Below are 21,286 nucleotides of genomic sequence, written 5' to 3'. Positions count from 1 at the left end.
TTTATTTTATTTTTTATTTCTCTTCCTGCGCTTTCCCCGCGGGCGGCGGGGGTGGAGGCTGGGCCGGGTTTCCCGGCGCTGAGGCGGCGGCGGGCGGGGGAGGGGCGGGCGGGCGCTCCCGCCGCTGCCCCAGACAGTGGGCGGGGCCGGCGCGCGCCGCCGGCGGGTTCGTGCCCGCGCGCCGCCGCCGCCGCCGTCTCGGTCTCCGCAGTGAGGTCACGGGTGGGCGGCGCGAGCGCGGCGCCTGTTCCGCTCCCCGCGGCCGCCGGAGCCCCCGCGGCGCCGGGTGAGCAGCCGGGGAACTTGCTGGGAACGGCGGGGAGCGGGGCGGCGGAGCCGTGGGGGAAGGGCGGGAGCGCCCGCCGGGGGATGGGAGGGAGCGGCGGCTGCGGAGAGGCGGCGCGGGGGCGGCGGGGAGAGGGGGAGCGGGGTACCGGGGATGGCAGGGGGGGAGGGACACGGGGGTGGCGGAGCGGCGCGGTACGGCTGGGGACAGCGGGGAGCCGGCCAGGGCGGAGGGGCGAGCCCGGCGGCGGGAGGGGGAAGGGTTGAGCCGTGCCCGGAGCGGTGCCGGCGGGGCCGGGGTGAGTCACGGCTCGGGAGGGAGCGGCGGGATGCGGCGTCCCGGGAGGGGTGAGGGGTCGGTGCCCGGCCCGCGGCTCGCCGGAGCGCCCGTCCTTTCGGGTGTGCACGCCGGGAGAGCCGCTCCGGACCGCCCCCTCCCCCGCCGGTATCGCCCATCGGTCGGGGGCTTGTCCCGGCGTTCCGCGAGTTCCCGGGAAACGCAACCTGCCTCTGACAGGGAATCCCAGAATGGTTTGGGTTAGAGAGTGCCTTAAAGCTTTTCTCCTTCCAACCCTCCCCGCCATGGGCAGGGACATCTTCCAGGTGCAGGACGACTATCCCAGGGTGCTCCAAGCTCCGTCCAACCTGGCCTTGGACACTTCCAGGAATGGGGCAGCCACAGCTTCTCAGGGCACCCTGTGCCAGTACCTCACTGCTATCACAGAGAATAATTTCTTGTATCAAATCAAAACCTTCCCTGTCTCAGTTTAAAGCTGTTCCCTCTTGCCCTGTCACTCCATGTCCTTGTCCCTCTCCGGTTCCCTTGAAGCCCCTTTAGGTACTGAGCAAACTCTGGGATTGCTTGATCGGCCTCTCTCTCTTTCACAGGTTACCAGGAAGGACTGGCAGAAAGTCTGTGCTAGCACACGGCATGAATTCAGCCCATGGCCTGGATCTCACCTCTGTTACTAATAACTTGGGCTGGGAAAATTCTGACACACACCAGTGACATCTGGGCGAAAGGTGACTCTCTAGGGACGTTTAGTTTTTGCCGTCGATCTGGATCAGCCTTTAATTTCAGGATTTATTTGTGAACTGCCATAGTAGCTGTCACAGTGGTGGTGAAATCATAAAGCTAGCAGCACAATACAGCAAGCCCTTAAGATTGTGTTTGATCTCTGGGAGCTGAAAGCGCTGAATAAAATTTTCACACAACGTAAGCTACGTTTTGGATCAGTTGTGTTAAGATTTACGTTCTTCTAACTGAGCCCGTTTTTCTATTTTAATATTTAAATAGAGACTTATTTGAAAAGACAATATATTTTTTAAAGGAAAAAAATGATCAAGGATGAACACGCATCGGCGCATCATTTTTTACTAGATTGCTGGACAAGACTACTGTGTAAAATAGTGGGTAGGGTATGAAGAAAGCGTTTTGTATACATATTGCATTGGGGTTTTTATATTATAAAATTGAATAAATAACTAAGAAAATAGTGTAACCTCCATTAGTAATTTTGCAGTATTATATGCAAAATGGGTTACAGTTTTTACTGTTGGATCCTGAAGAAGTAATGTTTTAGTGAGAGGGGCGTGCAGCTTGGTGTACCTGAGGTAATCCAAGATCACATGAAACTATTTTTTATATGAAAAAGCAAGAAAATGCACATTCAGGACTGACTTAATTAAAGCTCTAGCATTTAGCAATGGAAAGCCCACAGATAAACTTTCCTCTAGGTCTGGTTTCAGACCAAAAAAGGAGCAGGATCCAAGAGGATGGGAGTCCTCCCCTGAAAAAAGCAATGACAGAAATGCATGTAAATAACAAAGTACAGGTCGTAATAAATAAATTGCCAACAATAAAGAAGGAAAACTTGGATGACTATGATGAAACTCCAGTGGAGGCTGATGGGGAAGCCGCCAAGCCAAACAGTGCTTCACTTTCTGAGCCTTTGAGTTTAAATCCAGGTTTGAAACACACGTTGGCACAGTTCCACCTAAGCAGCCAGAGTTCGCTGGGTGGACCTGCAGCTTTTTCAGCTCGGTATTCCCAGGAAAGTATGTCACCCACTGTCTTCCTGCCTCTCCCATCACCACAAATCCTCTCTGGTCCGCTGCTCATCCCTCCAGACAGCTCCACAGAACTCACCCAGACCCTGCTGGAGGGGGAATCCATTTCTTGTTTTAAAGTCGGAGGAGAAAAAAGACTTTGCTTGCCTCAAGTGTTGAATTCAGTTCTCCGAGACTTTTCCTTGCAGCAGATCAACACGGTGTGTGATGAGCTCTATATCTACTGCTCAAGGTGCACTTCTGACCAGCTTCACATCCTGAAGGTTTTGGGAATTCTTCCATTCAACGCTCCGTCCTGTGGGCTCATTACGCTGACGGACGCTCAGAGACTATGCAATGCTTTACTGCGCCCTCGCACTTTTCCCCAAAGTGGCAGTTTCCTCCCTGGCAAGAACACCTTGGCCCAGCTGAAAGAGACTGGCAGTGCCTTCGAAGTAGAGCATGAATGCCTGGGCAAGTGCCAGGGCTTGTTTGCACCTCAGTTCTACCTTGCCCCGGATGACCCGTGTATCCAGTGCTTGGAATGCTACGGGATGTTCTCACCCCAGACCTTCGTGATGCATTCACACCGATCCCCAGACAAGAGGACCTGCCACTGGGGGTTTGAGTCGGCCAAGTGGCACTGCTACCTGCACATTAACCAAAAATACCTGGGCACATCAGAGGAGAGAGAGCTGAAGCATCTCTTGGAGGAAATGAAGGAGAAATTCAGCGAGAAAAATCAGAAAAGAGCTCGGTCCAAAGTAAGTTCACCTGATCTTGTAAAACTCCCAGATCTCTTTCTGCTCACACGTAAATACTTGTTTTAGAAGCGCATTACTTGGCTTCTCTAAGTGGGAATACTTGTCACATCAAGCCTAAGTTAAATTTGTGAGAGCTTCACCATGGAAATAACATTTCTCATTAAGAGGGGTGGTAATTTCTTTCCTCTTTGGGCTGCAAGTAACCATTTGAACTGGCTTGGCTTTGTTGGTTCTTGTTCTGCCTAAGGTATACAGACTGGAAAATTTAGGCTATTGTGAAAATTTTCTTTCTCCCATTTGACCTTTGGGTAGGTTTTACACAGCGTGTGCTGCAGCAGCTGAGCAAAGCAAAAAGGAGCTTGAAAATCAAGTACTACAAATGAATTCTTCATTTGTTATTTGTACTCCAGCATGCACACGTGGGCTGGATGGCAACCTGGCTTGCTGGCCACCCATCTCATGACTTGTGTGCAGGGTAATGGTGCTTTGCTCAATGGCTATTTAGAAGCCCAAAGTCTGCTTGTTCAGCAAGAGCTTTCTGTTTAAACCACTTGTGCAGTGAAATATGCCAAAAAGAGGGGGTTTTAAGCAGCCCAAGTAATGAGCTGTAGGCCGGTATCTTGACAATAGTTAATAATAGACATCTTATTTTTTCCTAAAATACTGCTGCAAGTCAGTGCTGTGGTTCCAAAATACAGCGCTTATTTGTCCCTTGGAGAGCTTCTACTTTAAACAATAGGACAAGCAGCAGAGAAACATTAATATCATAGATGTTCCCATTCATAGAAAGCCCAATTTTGGGGTATAATTTAAACTTCAGTAGGTTTTTAATGGCTTCTGCCCCATGACTTTTTCTTTTCAGTGTATTCAGTGTTTCTGTGTTTAATGGCTGCTGGTTTGATGATAAATCCATGTTGCCTGTTGGATGTTTTGTGGTGGATTTCAAAATAGCAGCAAGAGCAGCGCAGATGGTTGAGCCCAAAAAGGGGTGCTATGAGCTGACACCTTTCAGCAGAAATTTCTGAAAAGTTGGTGTTGCAGGAAGGCTGACTGTAGTAACAGGTATTGTTACAGTGGTGCCAGTCTGCAGGAAGAGATTTTACCAGCAGATTCCCATGGAAGTCTGCAGTATGGCATGCTTCCACATGCTGAATTTGAAGATGCAGTCTCCTAGCAAAGAGACTTCGCTTTTCAACTGATAAAGACATGTCAGTCTTTATTCTTGCGATGCCAGTGTGGGAAATGAATTACAGCATGGTGGATGCATCAGTGGAAATAGTCTTCCATGTTCACACCTATAAATGCTGCTTCTCTTCCCACAGCAGCAGATTTCAGACAATGAGATCTTTCAGTTTCATGTGCAAAGATGAAAAAAGCCCAGCTGAAATTAGCAGTGGCAGTAATTTGGACTGGACTGGTGCAAATGAAATTGTAAAACTTTCTGCAGTCTTCTGTTGCAGACCTGTGTAGTTCTGTCTTACAAAGCAACGTGTGAAACCAGAGTCAGAAGCTGTGAAAACCTGAACAAAATACAATGGTGGGAGAGGTTTTGGGGGTTTTTCTATTCTGTGGATATTCATCTGGGAAGTACAAAAGAGTAAAAGCTTTTAGGAGGGCAGTGTTGGAGTATGGTTTCCCTTGCCTTGTCCTGGGGGAGCTTAGGCTGCTTCAGTTGTCTTTTCACAGAATCACAGAATGCTTTAGGTTAGAAGGGACCTTAAAGATCATCTCATTCCACTCCCCTGCCCTGGACAGGGACACCTTTCACTAGACCAGATTGCTCACAGCTCCATCCAGCCTGACCTTGAACACTTCCAGGGATGGAGCAGCCACAACTTCTTTTCCTCATTTCTGTGTTGTGGAAGAGGTATCAGGTACAGCACGTAGCCATTCCCTTTCCTTACAGTGCTAGGGGAATTTATCAGCAGGATGTTCTGTTTGCTGTTCTGTCACCTCCTCACCACCTTTGCTGAGTCAGTCCTCAGAAGTGCTGACACATCTTAATGGTTATCTTGGAGGGCCTAGGAAGAACAATTGCCCTTGACTAGCTCTTTCCCCACCTAGTAATAAAGAATAAATTAAGTCCCATAGTCTTTGGAGCATCCTGGATCCCATACTTTGCCTTTCTACTTAACATTTCACTCTGAGTTTATTCACTTCACAGTGCAAATACGCTTTAGTTTCAATATTTTAAGAGCAAAGTACTCTTGAGATTAATTCCTTTCTGTTCTTTGTGCTAATAAGAAAGCTATAAGCTGCGTGCTTGACTGTCATAATTTTCTGTGGAGTTCTAGACTGCAGTGCAACATCCACCTGCTCTTCATGGAACAGCTGTCACCGAGTCTCTGCTGATTCCTGTGCTGACAGATCCTTGTTCCCTTTGACTTTGCGACAGTTTCTCATCATCTCTGCACTAGGACTTTGTTTTGCTTCTCAGGCTGATTCCTTGAGCTGGTCACAGTGCATGGGGGAAATCTCACAGTGTGGGGGGTTAACATTTCTCCTGAGGGTTTTATAAATCCAGTCTCTGCTAAAACTACTGGCTTAATGATTACACTGGAACCGTTACTTACCTATACATTTTTTCCTTAAAGAACAGTTTTGTCCAACTAGCCTTGAAGAAAAACAAGTCACTTTTCATGTAACCCTTTTAAACAGTTTGAGTAGAAGTAATTCAATTCAACTCGTGTTTACGGAATTATTTAAGAGAATATAAAACAAAAAAATTGTTGGGTAATGAAATAGCCATATATAGAGATTTATATTGAAATAGATGCCTTATTTCCTTTACTTGAACCGTGAGGGAAGAATCCTGTTAGAAAAAGACTTCGTTTATTTATGGTAACATTTCATTTTCTTTCGTAACTGAAAATTTGATTGCATGCTATGAAATTCATTTGCAAGATTCACACTAATGGGTAGACAGTAAATTCAGTTTACATTTGAAACAGGTAAAAAAAAGGGAAAAATCTGACCTAGTAATTTGAGGATAGAGATGACCTGATAATTTCATATGTAAATATATAAGCATGTTAAAATGTGAGTCCTAAAATATGGACAAATGTGATCTGAAGCTAAAATCAGATCACTGCATACTAGCTGCAATGTAAGTAGATTATATGTGATTACTTAAATTATTAGAATGATTTGAGTAAGTAGAAAAAACTTGACAAGTGTCAGGATGAGGCCATTTTTCTAGAGATTGAATCTTTTTTATTTAAAGCCTTTTTATGAATTTACAACTCCAGAGCTTCTCTTCCTTGTGTTCCATGTCTGTGTTGGAAATGGTTTGAGGAGCTGCAGGGGTGGAGTTGAATTTCAGTTTCACTGGGAGCTGACTTTTGGTCAGGGTGGGGTAGGTGGGGTGGTGCTGGATTGTGCAGACCATGGCTCAGGTCACACCGGTCTCTCTGGGGGTCTCCCACTGCCAGGGATGAATCTCTCTAAAAGTTTATTCCATAGTGTGTCAATACAAAAGTTTTCTGATAATATAGCACCTAAGACGTTGTGAAGATATTAGAGCACTGCATAGAAGTTTCAATACAGGATTGTTAAACTTTTTTAGCTTTATAAGCTGTTTTTTAATTGAGCAGCTTGTCAAAGACATTGGGTCTGTCTGGAATGGTGTTGACTTACTTTGTGGCAGCCTTTGTAGTGCTGTGCTTTGGATTTGTGGCTAAAACTGTGGCTAACACACCAGTGTTCTGGGTACTGAAATGAAAACTGGGATAGAAGGAGGAGAAAGAGGGTTTGGCATCCAAGGTGGAGGTGATTTGAGGGTGGTTGGGCAGTTGTCTGAGGGAGGGACTGAGCCATGCCCTTTGCTTCACTTGTGTTTTTCCTTCACCTCTTAAACCAGCTTTATCTTGATCCAGGAGCTTTCTTGCTCTTTCCCTTCCATGCCCTGGGGATGGTGCTGAGGGAGCTGCTCTGTGGGTGCTTGGCAGCTGCCTGGGGTCAGCCAACCACACCCTACCCAAAACCCCACGTCCCAGGGCTGTTCTAATACAGTGAAATTACAAATCAGTTTCCTAGCCACAAGAATATTGTAAATATATGGTGATACACCTTTCACTTGAAATTAAGAGCAACTTCACAGGGGAGTATGAAGTATCACCAGGAGTTTTGAGTAAAGAGTAATTCTGAAAACATTTCTTGAGATGCACAGAGCAAGAATTGCTTTCCAAATGCAAAATACACAGAAGTTTTTAAGATTATATATTCTGATGCACTTGAGTTAATTTTGTTTGCTACTGCAGAGGAATTGGCATTTTCATGTTACTGGGAGCAGCTTTACCTGGTGGTGTAATAAACAATTGTGACTGAGGAAAGTTCTGTCTCTGGAACACCAGCACAGTGTTCCATTTAATTTTGAAATAAAGTATCTGGCAGGTGCTTACTTTATATAGACACATTATTATAAAAAGCTCCTACAACCTTTTGGGAATCCTAGTTTCTGCTTTCTGTTTCTCCCAAGCTTGTTTAGTAGAGTTCTGGAAACTGAGCAGTGCTTTTAGATAGGTCTGTAAAGAGATTTTCCTTCAATTTTGTTGTTATTTTGCCCACAGAGGTAAATTGGAGATCAGAGAAAATTCTGTGGCTTGCATCACCCTGCCTCTCTGCCAAAGACACCCCATTTCCTGGTACCTCAGTTTCTCTGGTATTAATGATGTAAATTATTAATGTATTAATGGTGTAAATGCTGTTTCTCTGAGGAGTGTTTATGAAAATGTAAATAACCTGTATCCATGTTTCAATTGCCAATTTATTTTCTTTCCTTTAGGCAGAGCCACAGCAGAATCTGGAATTACCGCAGTGGTATCCAGTTATAAAGCAAGAAACAGAAACTGATCCTCAACCACCTTCCTTTTTCCACCCCAGGTAAGTGAGTTTCCTACATAGAACTGTAAGCACTGTCAAGTATTCAAATACTTTTGGCTGTTTAGGGATAATTCAAACTGAAAAAAAATGTATTTGCAACCTGAACTGTTAGGAAAATTCTTAAGGTATCACACAGGAATGATTTAACCCTAAATTTTTATGCATTTCTTAGTGTAAATACTAATGAACTGCTTATGAGTGTTTTTTAGTATAGGACTCAAGACCTGTGGGTGTTCTTCAGCAGGCAATACAACTGAAATGTAATTAAAATTTTCCCTTTCTTAGTAGAAGTGACAGAGGTAACTTTTGATCTTTCATGTTGTAATACAATGCATGCATGTGGAAAGCTGCACAAGGCCTGTTTACCACGAGGACAACTTAATTTCCTTCCAGAAAAGATATCCAAGAAGTGTTTGAAGGATTTCTTCCACAGTGGGACAAGGGCTGCAGCTGAATTGTCTGTGGACTGGTTTCCTGGTTTTAGAAACCAAATGCATTTCCTTGACTCCTTACCCAGTTTGTCACCTGCAGCAGTGTAGGAAACAGTTGTTCTTGCTATTCCTCTTGCCCTCACCCCCTGTGGCTGCACAGGTCCCGAATTTGGGTCAGAGCAGACCCTTTTTGGTGCACACACATCACACTGGTTCCCACGCAGAGAAGGGAGTGGAGGAATTTCTGTGATGGGCCCTCATGTTCTGTTCCTGCCAGTGCCTTCCTTCAGAGCCAGGAGAAAGGGGAGTGTTGAAGACAGCGGCACTGGTGATCTTGGCACTGAGCTGAACACACCTGGGGCTCTCTTCCCTCTGCAGTGGTGAGGTGAGGGTGGGACACAGAGATGCTCCCAGGAGTCCAGGAGCTGTGAAAATCCAAACGGGCAGCTCAGTGTACTTGGGAATGAGGGTCCAGCGTTGGTGTCAGACGTGCCCCAGGACTGTCAGAACACAGCTTTGCTGCTTGAGTGAGGTGCTCATTCCCACTTCACTGCTCATCTCCCCATCCTCCATTGCTAATATAAGGATTATGAAAATGCTGGAGAGTCTGGATTCAGTGGAATTCTAATATCACTCTTTGCATCTAAATGAAGTCTTCATATGATTTTCTGTAATTTTTTTAATCAGCCATGTTTGTAAAATCTACTTGTTTGATAGCCTCAAAACCTTATCAAGATAATCTACTCAGTAAAGATTGAGTGGGTTGTTAGGCTTCCCTTTTGCATAGGAAAAATTAAAAAAAGATGTGCTTATATTTCATTGATGCTTTCACAGTTTGAACTCATGTTAAATTAAACTTACTGCTCTCAACCAGCCATCATTTATTATGTCTTACCTTTCACTATGAATTTTACTCTTCTGCTGTTACAGTTACTACCTTTATATGTGTGATAAAGTGGTTGCCCCGAATGTGTCTCTTGCATCTCAGTATAAGGATGTTGCAAAAACAACAGTAAAAGCTTCAGAAGTTAATAAATCCTCACCTGGGCAGTCAGAGAAGAAGCTCAGCAGTGGAAAGCACAAAAAAGCTGCCTCCTATCCAGAGCTTTCTCTTGAAGAACAGGAAAAAATTGACTTGAAAACTGGTGTGGAGCAGCCAAATAAACGTTTAGGTGAGTAGTGGAAATTATAATGGAGTCTTTGATTTTTATACAACAGAATTTTGGAAAACTTTACACTGAGCTAGAATTTTGTGATGTTATTTCAGGTTTTCAAAAATTCCCTCCACCTTTTTGTAATCTCAGTTTTCTTTGCATTTTTTCCACTCTGGAATTCGAACTTTCTGTGATTATTGCTCTCTGTTTTCTCCTGTGTAGATCCTCCCGTGTCAGCTCGTTCTGCGAGAGGTGGAAAATCTGAGCGTGTTTCTTCCAAAATCCCCAGAGACTCTGGCCGTGGTGAGGGAGGTGCTGATGCACGAACCTTGTCTCCCACCCTCATGAAAGACATCAGCTGTGAGGATGACAAGGGAAGGATCATGGAAGAAGTAATGAAAACCTACATCAAGCAGCAGGAGAAGCTAAACACGATTTTGCGGAGGAAGCAGCAGCTCCAAATGGTACAGTGGCAGTCTGAGTGCATTTCCCCCTGGGCAGCAGGGAGCTGGTGGGAGCTTGCTGGCTCCACAGTCAACATCACAGATTGTATCATTTAGAAACACCAAAGCACACAGATCATCTTTCCCTCAGCTTAAATCCAGACACCAAATCTTCAATATCCCTCATGCTCATGAGTTTTGAGCCCACTAATAAGTGGTGTCTCTTCAATATGCAGCTGCTGGGTCCAAGCAGCTCCTGCTTTTGCTGTATCCTCTAAAATTTCTCAGTTTTCAGGTTTTTAAAGATGCAGCTATCAGTATTCTAGGAATGGTCTTATCACTGCCCTGTATAAAAAAAGACCACCTTCCTACACTCACTTGTTAAGCCATGCTTTTAGGGATTTTATTTTTAGTCTTTTCTTTAATAATGGATGATTTTAGAGGCTGGTGTTCATTTGTGACATTTCTGTTTTCTGAATTCAGTTAAATACTGTCTTTGCTTCTTGCATCCATGGAACAGACCTAATATTTTCATTTATTTTATTTTAATTTAAATGTTAATCTCAGGATCTAGGAGCTCAGGTAGGGCCCTAGAGCTGCTGCTTTAAATTTGTTCTGCTGTGTTTACCTCTTTGGAGATAAAGCTTGGAGATAAGTTTTAAAAAAATACAAGTTTAAGAATACCAAAATGTCAGTGGACAAAGAAATCAAACAGTTTTGTTTTCTGATGCTACTTGCATGTTTACTCTTTCAAAGTATATTTTAGTGAATCAGTGCTGCTTCCTGAGGTTCACTGCTGGAAGTGCAAATTTGTTTCTGGAAGCTTCATGTACTTGGAAATATAATTCCTTAAAAATTAGATGGATGTTACAGAATTCCATGCTGTCATTGCTAAGTAGATAAAAGCCATTATCAGGCTGTTGTTATTGGTAGTTAAAAATGGTCTTTGTGGCGTCATTGGTTCCAGAAACACCATTAAATTCAAGTTTTTTGCTTTTCTGGTGTTAGAAGGAAGGAGTATGTGATCTTGTTCTTTCTTTACAGGAAGTGGAAATGTTAAGCAACTCTAAAGCTATGAAGGAACTGACTGAAGAGCAGCAGAATTTACAAAAAGAACTCGAATGTTTGCAAGCAGAGCATGCACAAAGAATGGAAGAATTTTATTTTGAGCAGAGAGACTTGGAGAAGAAACTGGACCAAGTCTTGAAACAAAAATGTAGCTGTGACTCCAATTTGGAAAAAGATAAGGAAGCTGAATATGCAGCACAGGTGAGATGGGAAGGTTTATTTCAAACAAAACACGTTTAGTGTATCAGGAAATTGTGAAGTTGCTGTTCAGCCACCCTAAGGTTTCGTTTTCTCTGTATGTTCTGACACCACAGACAGATACCAAAATAGGTCAGTGACAGCAATATTTATTTCCTTGTTCTTGACTGAAACTGAGGTAGACTGTAACTTACAGAAACATACAATATTATTGATGAAATATTAAACATGAGGTCTGTTACATCCTCATTAAAACAAATTATGTTTTTAATGTATTTGGGCTTGTCCATGATACAGACTTAAACATTATCATTATTTTATGTAAAAAAAAAATAAATGAATCCAAACCTCTGAACCATCTTTTTGTCAGATCAGCAGCTTACCTTGCTGCTTCTCATGCATCTTGGTGGTAGAACCTTCTGCAGCATCTGATGAGTCCCTTCTGGGCTCTACCAAAACATTTGGCCAAGAGTTTTCTTGAAAATGAAAATCTTATTAGTGTTTCTCTTGCCTCTTGGAAAACCCGTGGAATTGTTTTTTTCCTCTCACTTTCTTTTTAGCTTTTACTATTGCTTCTTTATGTTGGAGGATATTCCAATGGGAAAAAAATACAGCTAATGACAGAGGGAACCTTGGAATGCCCCTTTTAAAAATCAGCTGTAGTTATGATTAGGTTTTTTTATTTTGCACCTTATCACAGAAAACTAATCTTAACAGGTTCATTTTTAAAGTGAACAAAATCCAAAACTTGAGCTCAGTAAAGCTCTGTGCTCCTTCGTTCACAGCTGTGAACTGTGTATTTCCTGTTCTGACTGACTCAAACTGAGAAACAGGCACTACTTGAGAGACAGGTTTTGGTATTTTTGGTGAGTAGGGCAGAGACTCGCATCATAAATCCTTCTTGTGAATTTAATTTCGTGACATCCCACTCCACTGATTCCTGGCCTTTGCTGCCAGAAATAATCCTCTCTGACTAAGGCCTGATTTACTAAACATCTGGTACAAGCCCTATTAGTGCAAGTAACAACGTGTTCTAATTTATGGAGATCATCATGTACAGCACGTTTATAGGGCTTGTGCAGCTTACTTCCTTTGGAGGGTGAAAACTGTGGATTGTTCCCCAAGGAGATTGGTTGTGTGTTTCTTTTGAGGTTAGACTTTGAAAGCTACTTACATTCCTTGTTTAAGAGTTTACTCTGTTATTACCTCTGTGGTAGATCTGTTCACAATTTATAATTCAAACCTATTTTTTTCCATTTATCATATCTTGCAGTAGATTCTGGTTCCAAGAAACACCAGAGTTAAACAGAGGTCTTGGGAACAGGGAGCTTCCCCAAGATGTGTATACAGCATTTAAAAAAAGCCCTAATCTGATGTGTTCTCAAAGCAGTTGCCCAGGCTGCCTTTTCTGTCTGAGAACTGTGGAATGAGAGGAGCTCTCCTTGTGCATTAAACAGAATGAAGAATTTGATATTTGCAACTTGCTTAGAAGTCTCTTCTTCTTTCTAGGCCTGTCTGAACACGCACTGTCTTGTCCCCCTTTTTGACTTTATTGAAATAGTTGCTTCACCCTGTCAGTCACCAGGCAGAATAACCAGTCCTGGAGCCTTTCCTTAGAGCTGGCAATCGAAGCCAGAGACGTGTTGCAGCATGCAGGCAGTGGGCACTGTTGCACTGCAGCACTTCACTGCATCACTCGTGCAGTCAGGACTTGCATTAACAGCCAGTTGTTGTCTAAGAACTGCTGAAGTATTTCTGATTAAAAAAGCAGGGATGAAACGTGGTGTTTCTCTAAAACCAGCACAGCCATTCCTTCACCCAGTACATTCTGCAGCGGTTGGTGAACTCCAGAAATACCCAGTATGTTCCTGCTCTTTCCTTCTCATGAGCTGTTTCCTTAATTCTCAGTGAGATGGATTCTGTACATCAGTCAGATACCTATCATTATAAAGGCAGATGGATTTTTTTAGATGGAGTGAGGTCTTTTGGTGAGAAATAACCCCATAAATAATGGGAGAGAGGATAGCTGGTTTCCAGTCTCCTCCCTGTTTTAACTGCTGATAGTATACTATGTGCAATAAGGAACTTTCCCACACTTGACAAGAAGTTTCCAGATGTCACTGCAAATAATTTTGGTGACATTCCAGCAAGTTTGAGCCTTGCTGTATTCCAAAGAGGAAAAAAATACTTAATTTCTGTGTTTAAACACAAGATATATCATGAAAACATTTGTGTGGACCCAGGTTTATATTTGAACACACACACACAGATGGTTATGTTCAAGATTTTCTGAATATTTCATCTATACTAAGGAATGTCAGAAAACAGTGTTGTCAGTTTGGTTTCTTCTAGAAATATGTTCAGGCTTTGAAATAAAGAAGTAATATTTTGTCAGGTAAGAGAAATGGACTGGGGAGATGAAAAAATGCAGTTTGGTCTAGGATTTGTGACATAACTGATGCAGACATAGCACAGTTTTCCCCAACAGAGATTCTGTGTGTTATTGACAATCTGGTGTGACAGTTCATATAGCTACAACTTACATGCATTTAAAATTAGATTTTCTAATTTTTTTAATTATAGCATGGTGTTTATGCAACTTTGCATATTGCAAATGGTGTAGCAGGTAAATGCATAATTCTTGATAACTGCATAATTCTGGTGGACTGAAATACTTGGATGCATAGAGTGGCCATCTGTAACCCTTTTATGTTTTAAATAAGGTAAGTTTGCTAAAATTGACTCTGTCTCTCTTCTTTCAAAGCTGGCAGAGTTGAGGCAGAGGTTGGATCATGCAGAGGCAGATAGACAAGAGCTCCAGGATGAACTGAGACAGGAACGAGAGGCCCGGGAAAAGCTGGAGATGATGATAAAAGAATTGAAGCTACAGATCCTGAAATCTTCGAAAAATGGGAAAGGAAAGTAGAAATTGGAAGAGGAAGCACGACTGTGTCCTTCAAACAGGGTGTTTTGGTTTTAACGATTGTGAACAATTTTTGTGTGCTGAGAAAAAGTGTTCTCTATGGATTTCTATTTCCCAGACAGGTCCAGATGAAGATATACATAGATATAAATAAATAGAGATAGATAGACATTTTTAGATTTTCCTAGCAAATGAAAATCTGCATTGATTTGTACTGGTGTTTTTCTCAAACAATGAAAAATACGAAACTCTTGATTTAGAGTGACCAGTTTCTGTCTATTTCTAATGCAGTCTTAAGGACTCTACACCTTTTAACGTTGTCTGTAAAACATATATGGGTATCTTTATTTTGCTATCAATTGCACATCCAGTTATAAAAGTACATTAAGAATATCCTCAATTCTTCAAGGTCTTAAATAGTTTGGGTTTCAGTGAGAATTAAATATTCTTGAACTGAGGAAAGTAAAGATAGCTTTTAGTCTGTAAGACAGAGCTAAAAATTGCCACAACTGGTTGATGATTGAGTATCAAAAGTGATTTACCAGCATGAGTTTTTCCCATAATTTCATTGTGTGAAGTCAGCTGACCTTTTCAGTATTGTCTATTTAACAACTCATTATCAGTTTAAGGAGTGTTAGAGCCAGCACTTGCTTGCTCTGCTGGAAGAGGAAAACATTAGGGGTGTTTTTTTGTTTTGGTTTGGTTTTGTGAATTAAAAAAAATTGCAATTACAGTGGAATCTTGGGAAGCTAAAAGTTCACAAGTTTTCTTCTGGTATTTTTTTTTCTCTATAGTACATACGAAAGAAATATTAATAAAAGGCTTAAAGGTGGGGCTTTTCCTTTCAGAAACTGAGAAAGCTTGACCTAACTGATTTTCAAATATTAATGCTTTCAAGAAAAATAACATTTATTAAGGAATATGTATTAATTTCTTTAGTACCCTAAGCCTCCACACTTTGAGCTTCTTGCCAACTTGTGGATTTTTCTTTCATTACATAGAACAGGCCTTAACTGATGTTGTGATCATAGCTTAAAATATAAAATTCTGAGGTATGGCACTTTGAAAATCATTTTGATAGTCTCTGTATTTGAATGGCATGGTAGGGTTACCATGAATTAAGAAAATACAGCATGTTTGTTAAGCTATAACATTGGGAAATGTGTAATTGTACAGAATTATTGTTTTATGTATATATATAATGTCTGAGTACTTCTGAAGTCTGGTTCCTAGTGGGTTAAATGCATGGCTAAAGTTGGATGAAGAAAAACTTTTTTGCACTTCTCTCCAAAAAACTGGATACAGCTGGTTGATGTCAGCTGATCATGTCAGTGATAGGAATATTTTAGTAATTCTAGTGTTTCATTACATAATTTTAACTTGTGCTTTTAATTTCCAGTTTTGAGGTACTTAAGTTTAATATTCTCGTAACAATTCAGTTAATTTTTGGATGAAAGCACTAGTAAAAACCTACTTTGGTTTTTTTTCCCCTTCAACTAGTAAAACTAAAAACTCTTGTTTTGTTTTTTTTTTCTCTGTTAATGCTATAACAAGACTGAATATCACAGAGAAAGATAAAATTGCACATATCTTTAAAATGAATGAGAAATGAGGTGGTAAATTAAATGTCATAGAGTCATAGGATGATTTTTTTAATAACTGTACAATTTTGTTTATGAGCTCTGTGTCATATTTACACTGACAAGCAGGTTAGATGGAAAAAAGAATCAATTTTCTTTGTCAGTGTTGAGAATCATAGAATGGTTTGGGTTGGAAGGGATCTTAAAGATCATCTAGTTCCAGCCCCTGCCAGGAAAGACCAGAATTATATTTCTCTCTTCTTCAGCTCCCATCTCCAAATTTTTCCTGTGAGAAGAAAAACCAACAAAAAACCCCAAACAAACTAAAAAGGAAAAGGCCTGTCCTTGCAGCTTGGTTTGGAGGGAAAGGTGTGACTGAATGTTCTGGCTGTGTGTGTGTGCACCGTTTGCTTTAAAAACACCACGAATGTTTTGTTGTCCAACCACCAGCCCCGTGCATACAGGGAGAGCAGGCAGGAGTATTGCTGGAGGTGTGCTGGCTGGGGAGCAGAGCTTGAGGCTGCCCAGGGGGATTGGCAGATCCTGTGTTGGATGAGCTGGGAAATGGGAAAGTTCCACCTGGCTGCTGCTAAAGGATGGAGAGAATCCCTTTGTTGCTTCTCATTGCTGCGGAGCAGGCTCGGGCTGTCCGTGTTGGTAAAGCTCGTTCTCACAGCTGCAGTCACTGATGCACCACAGGATTTATAGCTTAGCTGTTGAATGTTTGGAACCCTCCTGGGATTATTTTATTAGTAGGATAGTGAATATTCCGTTTGCATTCAGGTCTTGCCTGTGTTCTGTGCCTCCTGCTCAGCTGTCCCCCTTGGCCAGCGGTTGTTCAGCAGTGGCAGAGGAGGGCTGGTGTAGCCCAGGTTCCTTCAGCCAGCACTTGGGTCACTGCTGGAGGCTCTGAAAATGCTGGTGGCCATCCTTTGTACCAATATTTTCACTGTTGCAAGAATTCCAGCAGCTACAGGAAGTTCTACCAATTCCAGTTACAGATAAGGCCTCCTAATAGTTTCTGAACATCTGGCTGGTAAAGGAAATGGAACATTTATTAAAATGACCTTAAAAGTAGCTTTGTAAATATTCCATTTAGTTAATCTAAAGTTAGAATGCATTTTAAATTATTGTAATCCTTTAAAAATTCTTAAATACTACTTTCAGGCTCTTGACGTAACATAAACAATTTTCATATGTGTAGACAATTTTATACTAATTTTAAGTAATAATGTATACATAAATGTGCCATAGACCTTTGTGTGCTCACAGTCTCCAAAAGATAGTTTTTTAGTAAATTGTAAATAATGCTCTTAAGTTTTAGAGTAAATATATGTTGACATTTTTTTGCTACCTTATCCTAATTCTATGGAATGGTTCCTTTTACAGCCTGACATAGGAACTTGGAATGCACACTTGAGGGCCCTCACTTAAGTGCACACTTAAAGGTAGAGACTAAATCAGTCATTAGGTCTTTGCTTTTAGTCGTAGCTTGCTCACTTTATGTATTATTTGGTTTGCCTTCAGTCATTGCTTGTTGATCTTTTAAGGCAAGAAGTAATTTTCCCAGGTAGTTGTGACATGAAGCCTGTAGAACAAAGTCCTAAAATTGTCTGTAATTTGAAAGTTGCTTTATTAGACACCTACACCAAGATGGAAGTTGCCTAGTGCACCTTTTGGAATAAGTAGTATTCAAGGTGAATACCTAATTTGCTCCTATACTTTTATAAAAGAGAACTTTAACGTGCTTTGTATACTTTAATCAATAAAATATAAGAGCTTAGAGGGTAAAACTCTTGTAAATTTGGCAGTCTGGAAACACCCTCACTCACAGTGTAACCAGGTGTCCCTAAACGAGAGAGATTTTTATCTAAATCTCCAAACTTAGTTAAGTCTGTGTTTTAGTTTTTGTAAAGCATATCATTCAGTTTGAGTATTTAGATGAATGTAGTTATGTTTCACATTCTTAAACTAATTTTATTCTATATTTAATATATTGATAGCTTAGGCGTAAAACCATCTGTACATAGTAAAGGCATAATGCAATTAGTGACGTAGGAGAAGTTGGGTGGGAGCATAAAGCTACTGGTGGCCTGAAAAGAAATAAATCTTGGCCTGTATTTTAGAAGTCACAATGTTTTATTCATACATTCTTGTTTTGTATTGGGGGAGGGGATAGCTAGAATGTGTTATGAAATTTTTGGAAACCTTTCCTAGCATTAGTTGGGAAGTTGCCCTTGAATTGCTGTCGTGGTCAGCTTCCTAGAATTCACTTGTTTGTAGAGTATATATTTTGATTGTCAGTAAAGATAACAACTTTGTATTTTTTCTGCACTTAATTCGTGTAATTAATCCACACAACAGAGTTTTCTATAACATGGTGAAGTGGACAAAATATGTAATTTCTCCTACCTATTAATCTGTGCTTGCAATATTTCGATAATTTTATTTAAGCCATTGATAGTAAGCAGCAGAAAGCTGCAAATTTCAATTTTCTTTTTGCTCATTACATTTGTAGTGTGAGTGTTCATTGGTTTTCTTTACAGAAAGTCTGTAGAATTTTCTATTTGCTGCTTATATCTATTTAAAAAATACAGTCATTTTTTAGCTTTTGTGAAAGCAGTTATTGCTTACAAATTGCACGATGATTTTATAGTGTGTCTCCATTACTTAGCAAATTGTTCTTTTCAGGATTAGTGGTTCAGTTGAAAAATGCTTGAAAAATGAGTTTTAAGCACTTCATCAAGCACAGCAAACACGGTATAAAATTTTGCTATTTGAAAATTAATTAAGTGTAACGATATCAATTGAATTTTTTTTTCTTCTAAGAGATACCTCACTTAAAGGAAAGCACAGCTGTACTGTATTTAAACGAATTCTAGGAAATAATAAAAGGTTGGTCTGAATATTTCGTTGCCATCACGTTGCTTTCTGTGATTGACAGAACGTTTTTTGTGTTTTCATCCTCACTCTCTAAAGTATTTATTGCTGTTGACATGCCAGTATAATTCTCTCAAACGACAGAAAGTAGCTGCAAAACAACCCAGTCCATGTTAGCTCAAGGCAACAGGTTGAGTGACTATTCTGAAACCATAGGAAAAACGATCAGTGCATTCAACAATTTTTAATACTTTGCCAATGATGTACAGTCTTATTGTCAGCATTGCTGTGGTTGCATTACATGACACACAAAACTGTCCTCTACCTCACGTGAGATTTAACAGATATTTTATATGGTTTTAGTAGACAAGATGCATCTATCTGGTCACTTAGTTTACAAATTTTGAATTATATTTATTGAAACATGACATACTGTGCTCTTAGCTTATACCTCAATTGTATTTTGTGCTGTTATCCATTTCCATGCCCTGTAAATACCTGTATAGATCGTGGACTCAAAAACAAATAAAGAACTGTAATGTCACAACACTTGTCTCTGTCTTATTTTTGAACACTGACTTCTAAACTTGGCTCTTTGAAGGTGTTTAACTCGGTACTTTTCTAAGGACAGAGCCTTCCTTGCTTTGATTACAGTAAATTAAATTCTGATTATACTGAAACTTGTTAGCAGAGCTCCCACAGCCTGCAGCAGATCCCCAGTTCTCTAAAAGATATTTTAAGCAAAACCTACAAGATCAAAGCTGTCTCTCCCCATGGATCCACTGTCTAAAGATCTTAAGAGTCTGCAAAGGTATTGGCACCAAGCTTTCTATGTATGTCGGCGTAAATTTGGTGTTTATACCCAAAAATAGAACTCCTTGCGTACTTGGCAAGTTCTCTGGTGCCCAGCTTTGTTGCTGCTTGACTGCTCAAGCAATGTGTGAGTTGTTCACAACTCTTCCATAGCTCAGTAATAAATTAAATTAAAAACACACATTGCAAGATTAAATGCTGAGATTTTACGAAGCTCAAATCAGAAATGAGAATTTTACTTTATTTGCTGAAAAAAATAGTTACTGCTGATGGTGAGTGATTCTCAGGAGTTCTTTTTGTAAACCATGTGATTATATTACCTTAACATTTTTTGTGTAGCATCAGGGAGATTAAATAGAAAAAATCAGAGTAAGAGAGGGAAGGAGCAATGGAGGAGAAAAGAGGGAGCAGTTTTGAAGCTGCGTGTTCTTCCACAATCTTTCATTTACATTGAATTTCCACCACTTACAACAATAAACTCTTGTTGGTCACTTAAACCCACCCCCCCCTACATTGTAGTAAAATATAACTTTTGCTACAAATAATATTTTGGAGATTTTCTGGGGGATTTTATTCATACTGAGTTGTTCTTGGTGCTTAAGAAAGCAGATTCACACACATTTTGGTAGTTTTTCTTCCCCTCAAATCAGTGCAAAAATACTTTGTATTAAGGAACTGCTCTCCCATATAGGAAATCCTGATGATGCTTCAGATAATTGCAAACCCTTAATGCTACCATGGGCTTGCCTGTTTTACAGATAAAGGAGTGATATGAACCAGGATAAAGATGAAAATTACAATGATAAGTTCAGCCTTCAGTATAGGACAAAACTAAGAAGTGACTGTAGCACTTAATTTTGTTTATTTCTGCATCCCATCTTGCTTTTTTATACTGCTGTATTTCCAAACAGGGAAGAAACAATGAGGCTGAAAATGTAAAGAAAAAGTTCAAGGTGAGTCATTTGGATGAGAAAGCCCTGGGGTGTTGATAGCTTGGGTAGCTATGACTAATTGACACGCCTGTCTTTTGTCAGAGAGAACAATGCAGATCAAGGAAAAACTCTGGGAGTGAAGGGTAAAAAGATTGATTTTTAAGGAGCTCACACTGTTGCTGGAATAAATGTCTGTGTAGCACTTGCTTTTTAAAAGGCAGCTTTAAGACTGTTGCCCAAAGTGTATCAGTTTATTTGACATATAGCTGACAGGTCCTTCTTGTTCCTTATTTTATTGATCTTGTAAATCATTGTCCACTTGTCTTGTATGAACTTACATTCACTTAACTGTTGGTGGTGTGATTTATAACACTGACAAAGTGGTAAATGTCTCCTGTCTCTATTGATATTAATGAAATAATTCACACTGTGCCCTGTGGGCACCAGCTTGAGTTCTGTTGAATAGTGCTGCTTACCAAAGTGCCAAATTTACTCCTTGCTGCTGCACATTCCTTGATAAATACATTTGTGAAAGAAAACATGGAGTTAAGAAGCTTTTGTGGTTAAGGAAACCAAAACTGTAGGAGACTGAATTATAGAAGGATGTTTATGCCAATGAATACCTTGCAGCATTTTAAAAACACATTTTGCATTAGGATGTGCCTGCACTATCCCTGTGTAAAATGATTCCAAAACTAGCTTTGAGATGAAATTTGTCATCTCCTTTTGAATTCAGGAGGTGACACATGATCTGTCCAATGCAATTGCTCAGTCCAAGAAGTGGAACACCAGCACTTTCACCCAAGAGGTGATAAATTTATCTCCTGAATAATAAATAAGCAGGAATATTTTTTAGGGGAAGATTAAATCCACCTAGAATTGAGC

General features: G+C 40.7%; 1 protein-coding gene across 1 annotated transcript; it reads left to right on the top strand.

Moving 5' to 3' along the window:
- Window positions 1-135: 135 nt before the first annotated feature.
- Window positions 136-19,203, top strand: SKIL (SKI like proto-oncogene). Its single transcript, XM_086843464.1, has 7 exons — window positions 136-286; window positions 1,174-3,098; window positions 7,882-7,979; window positions 9,341-9,582; window positions 9,787-10,028; window positions 11,052-11,276; window positions 14,038-19,203. The coding sequence occupies exons 2-7, from the start codon at window positions 1,992-1,994 to the stop codon at window positions 14,197-14,199; spliced, it is 2,076 nt and encodes a 691-aa protein (XP_086699590.1). The 5' UTR covers window positions 136-286; window positions 1,174-1,991; the 3' UTR covers window positions 14,200-19,203.
- Window positions 19,204-21,286: the final 2,083 nt, after the last annotated feature.

Source organism: Cyanistes caeruleus, chromosome 10 (assembly GCF_971803275.1).
Source record: "Cyanistes caeruleus chromosome 10, bCyaCae1.hap1.1, whole genome shotgun sequence".
In the NCBI taxonomy this organism is placed as follows: domain Eukaryota; kingdom Metazoa; phylum Chordata; class Aves; order Passeriformes; family Paridae; genus Cyanistes; species Cyanistes caeruleus.
This window is presented reverse-complemented; position numbering and strand designations above follow the sequence as displayed.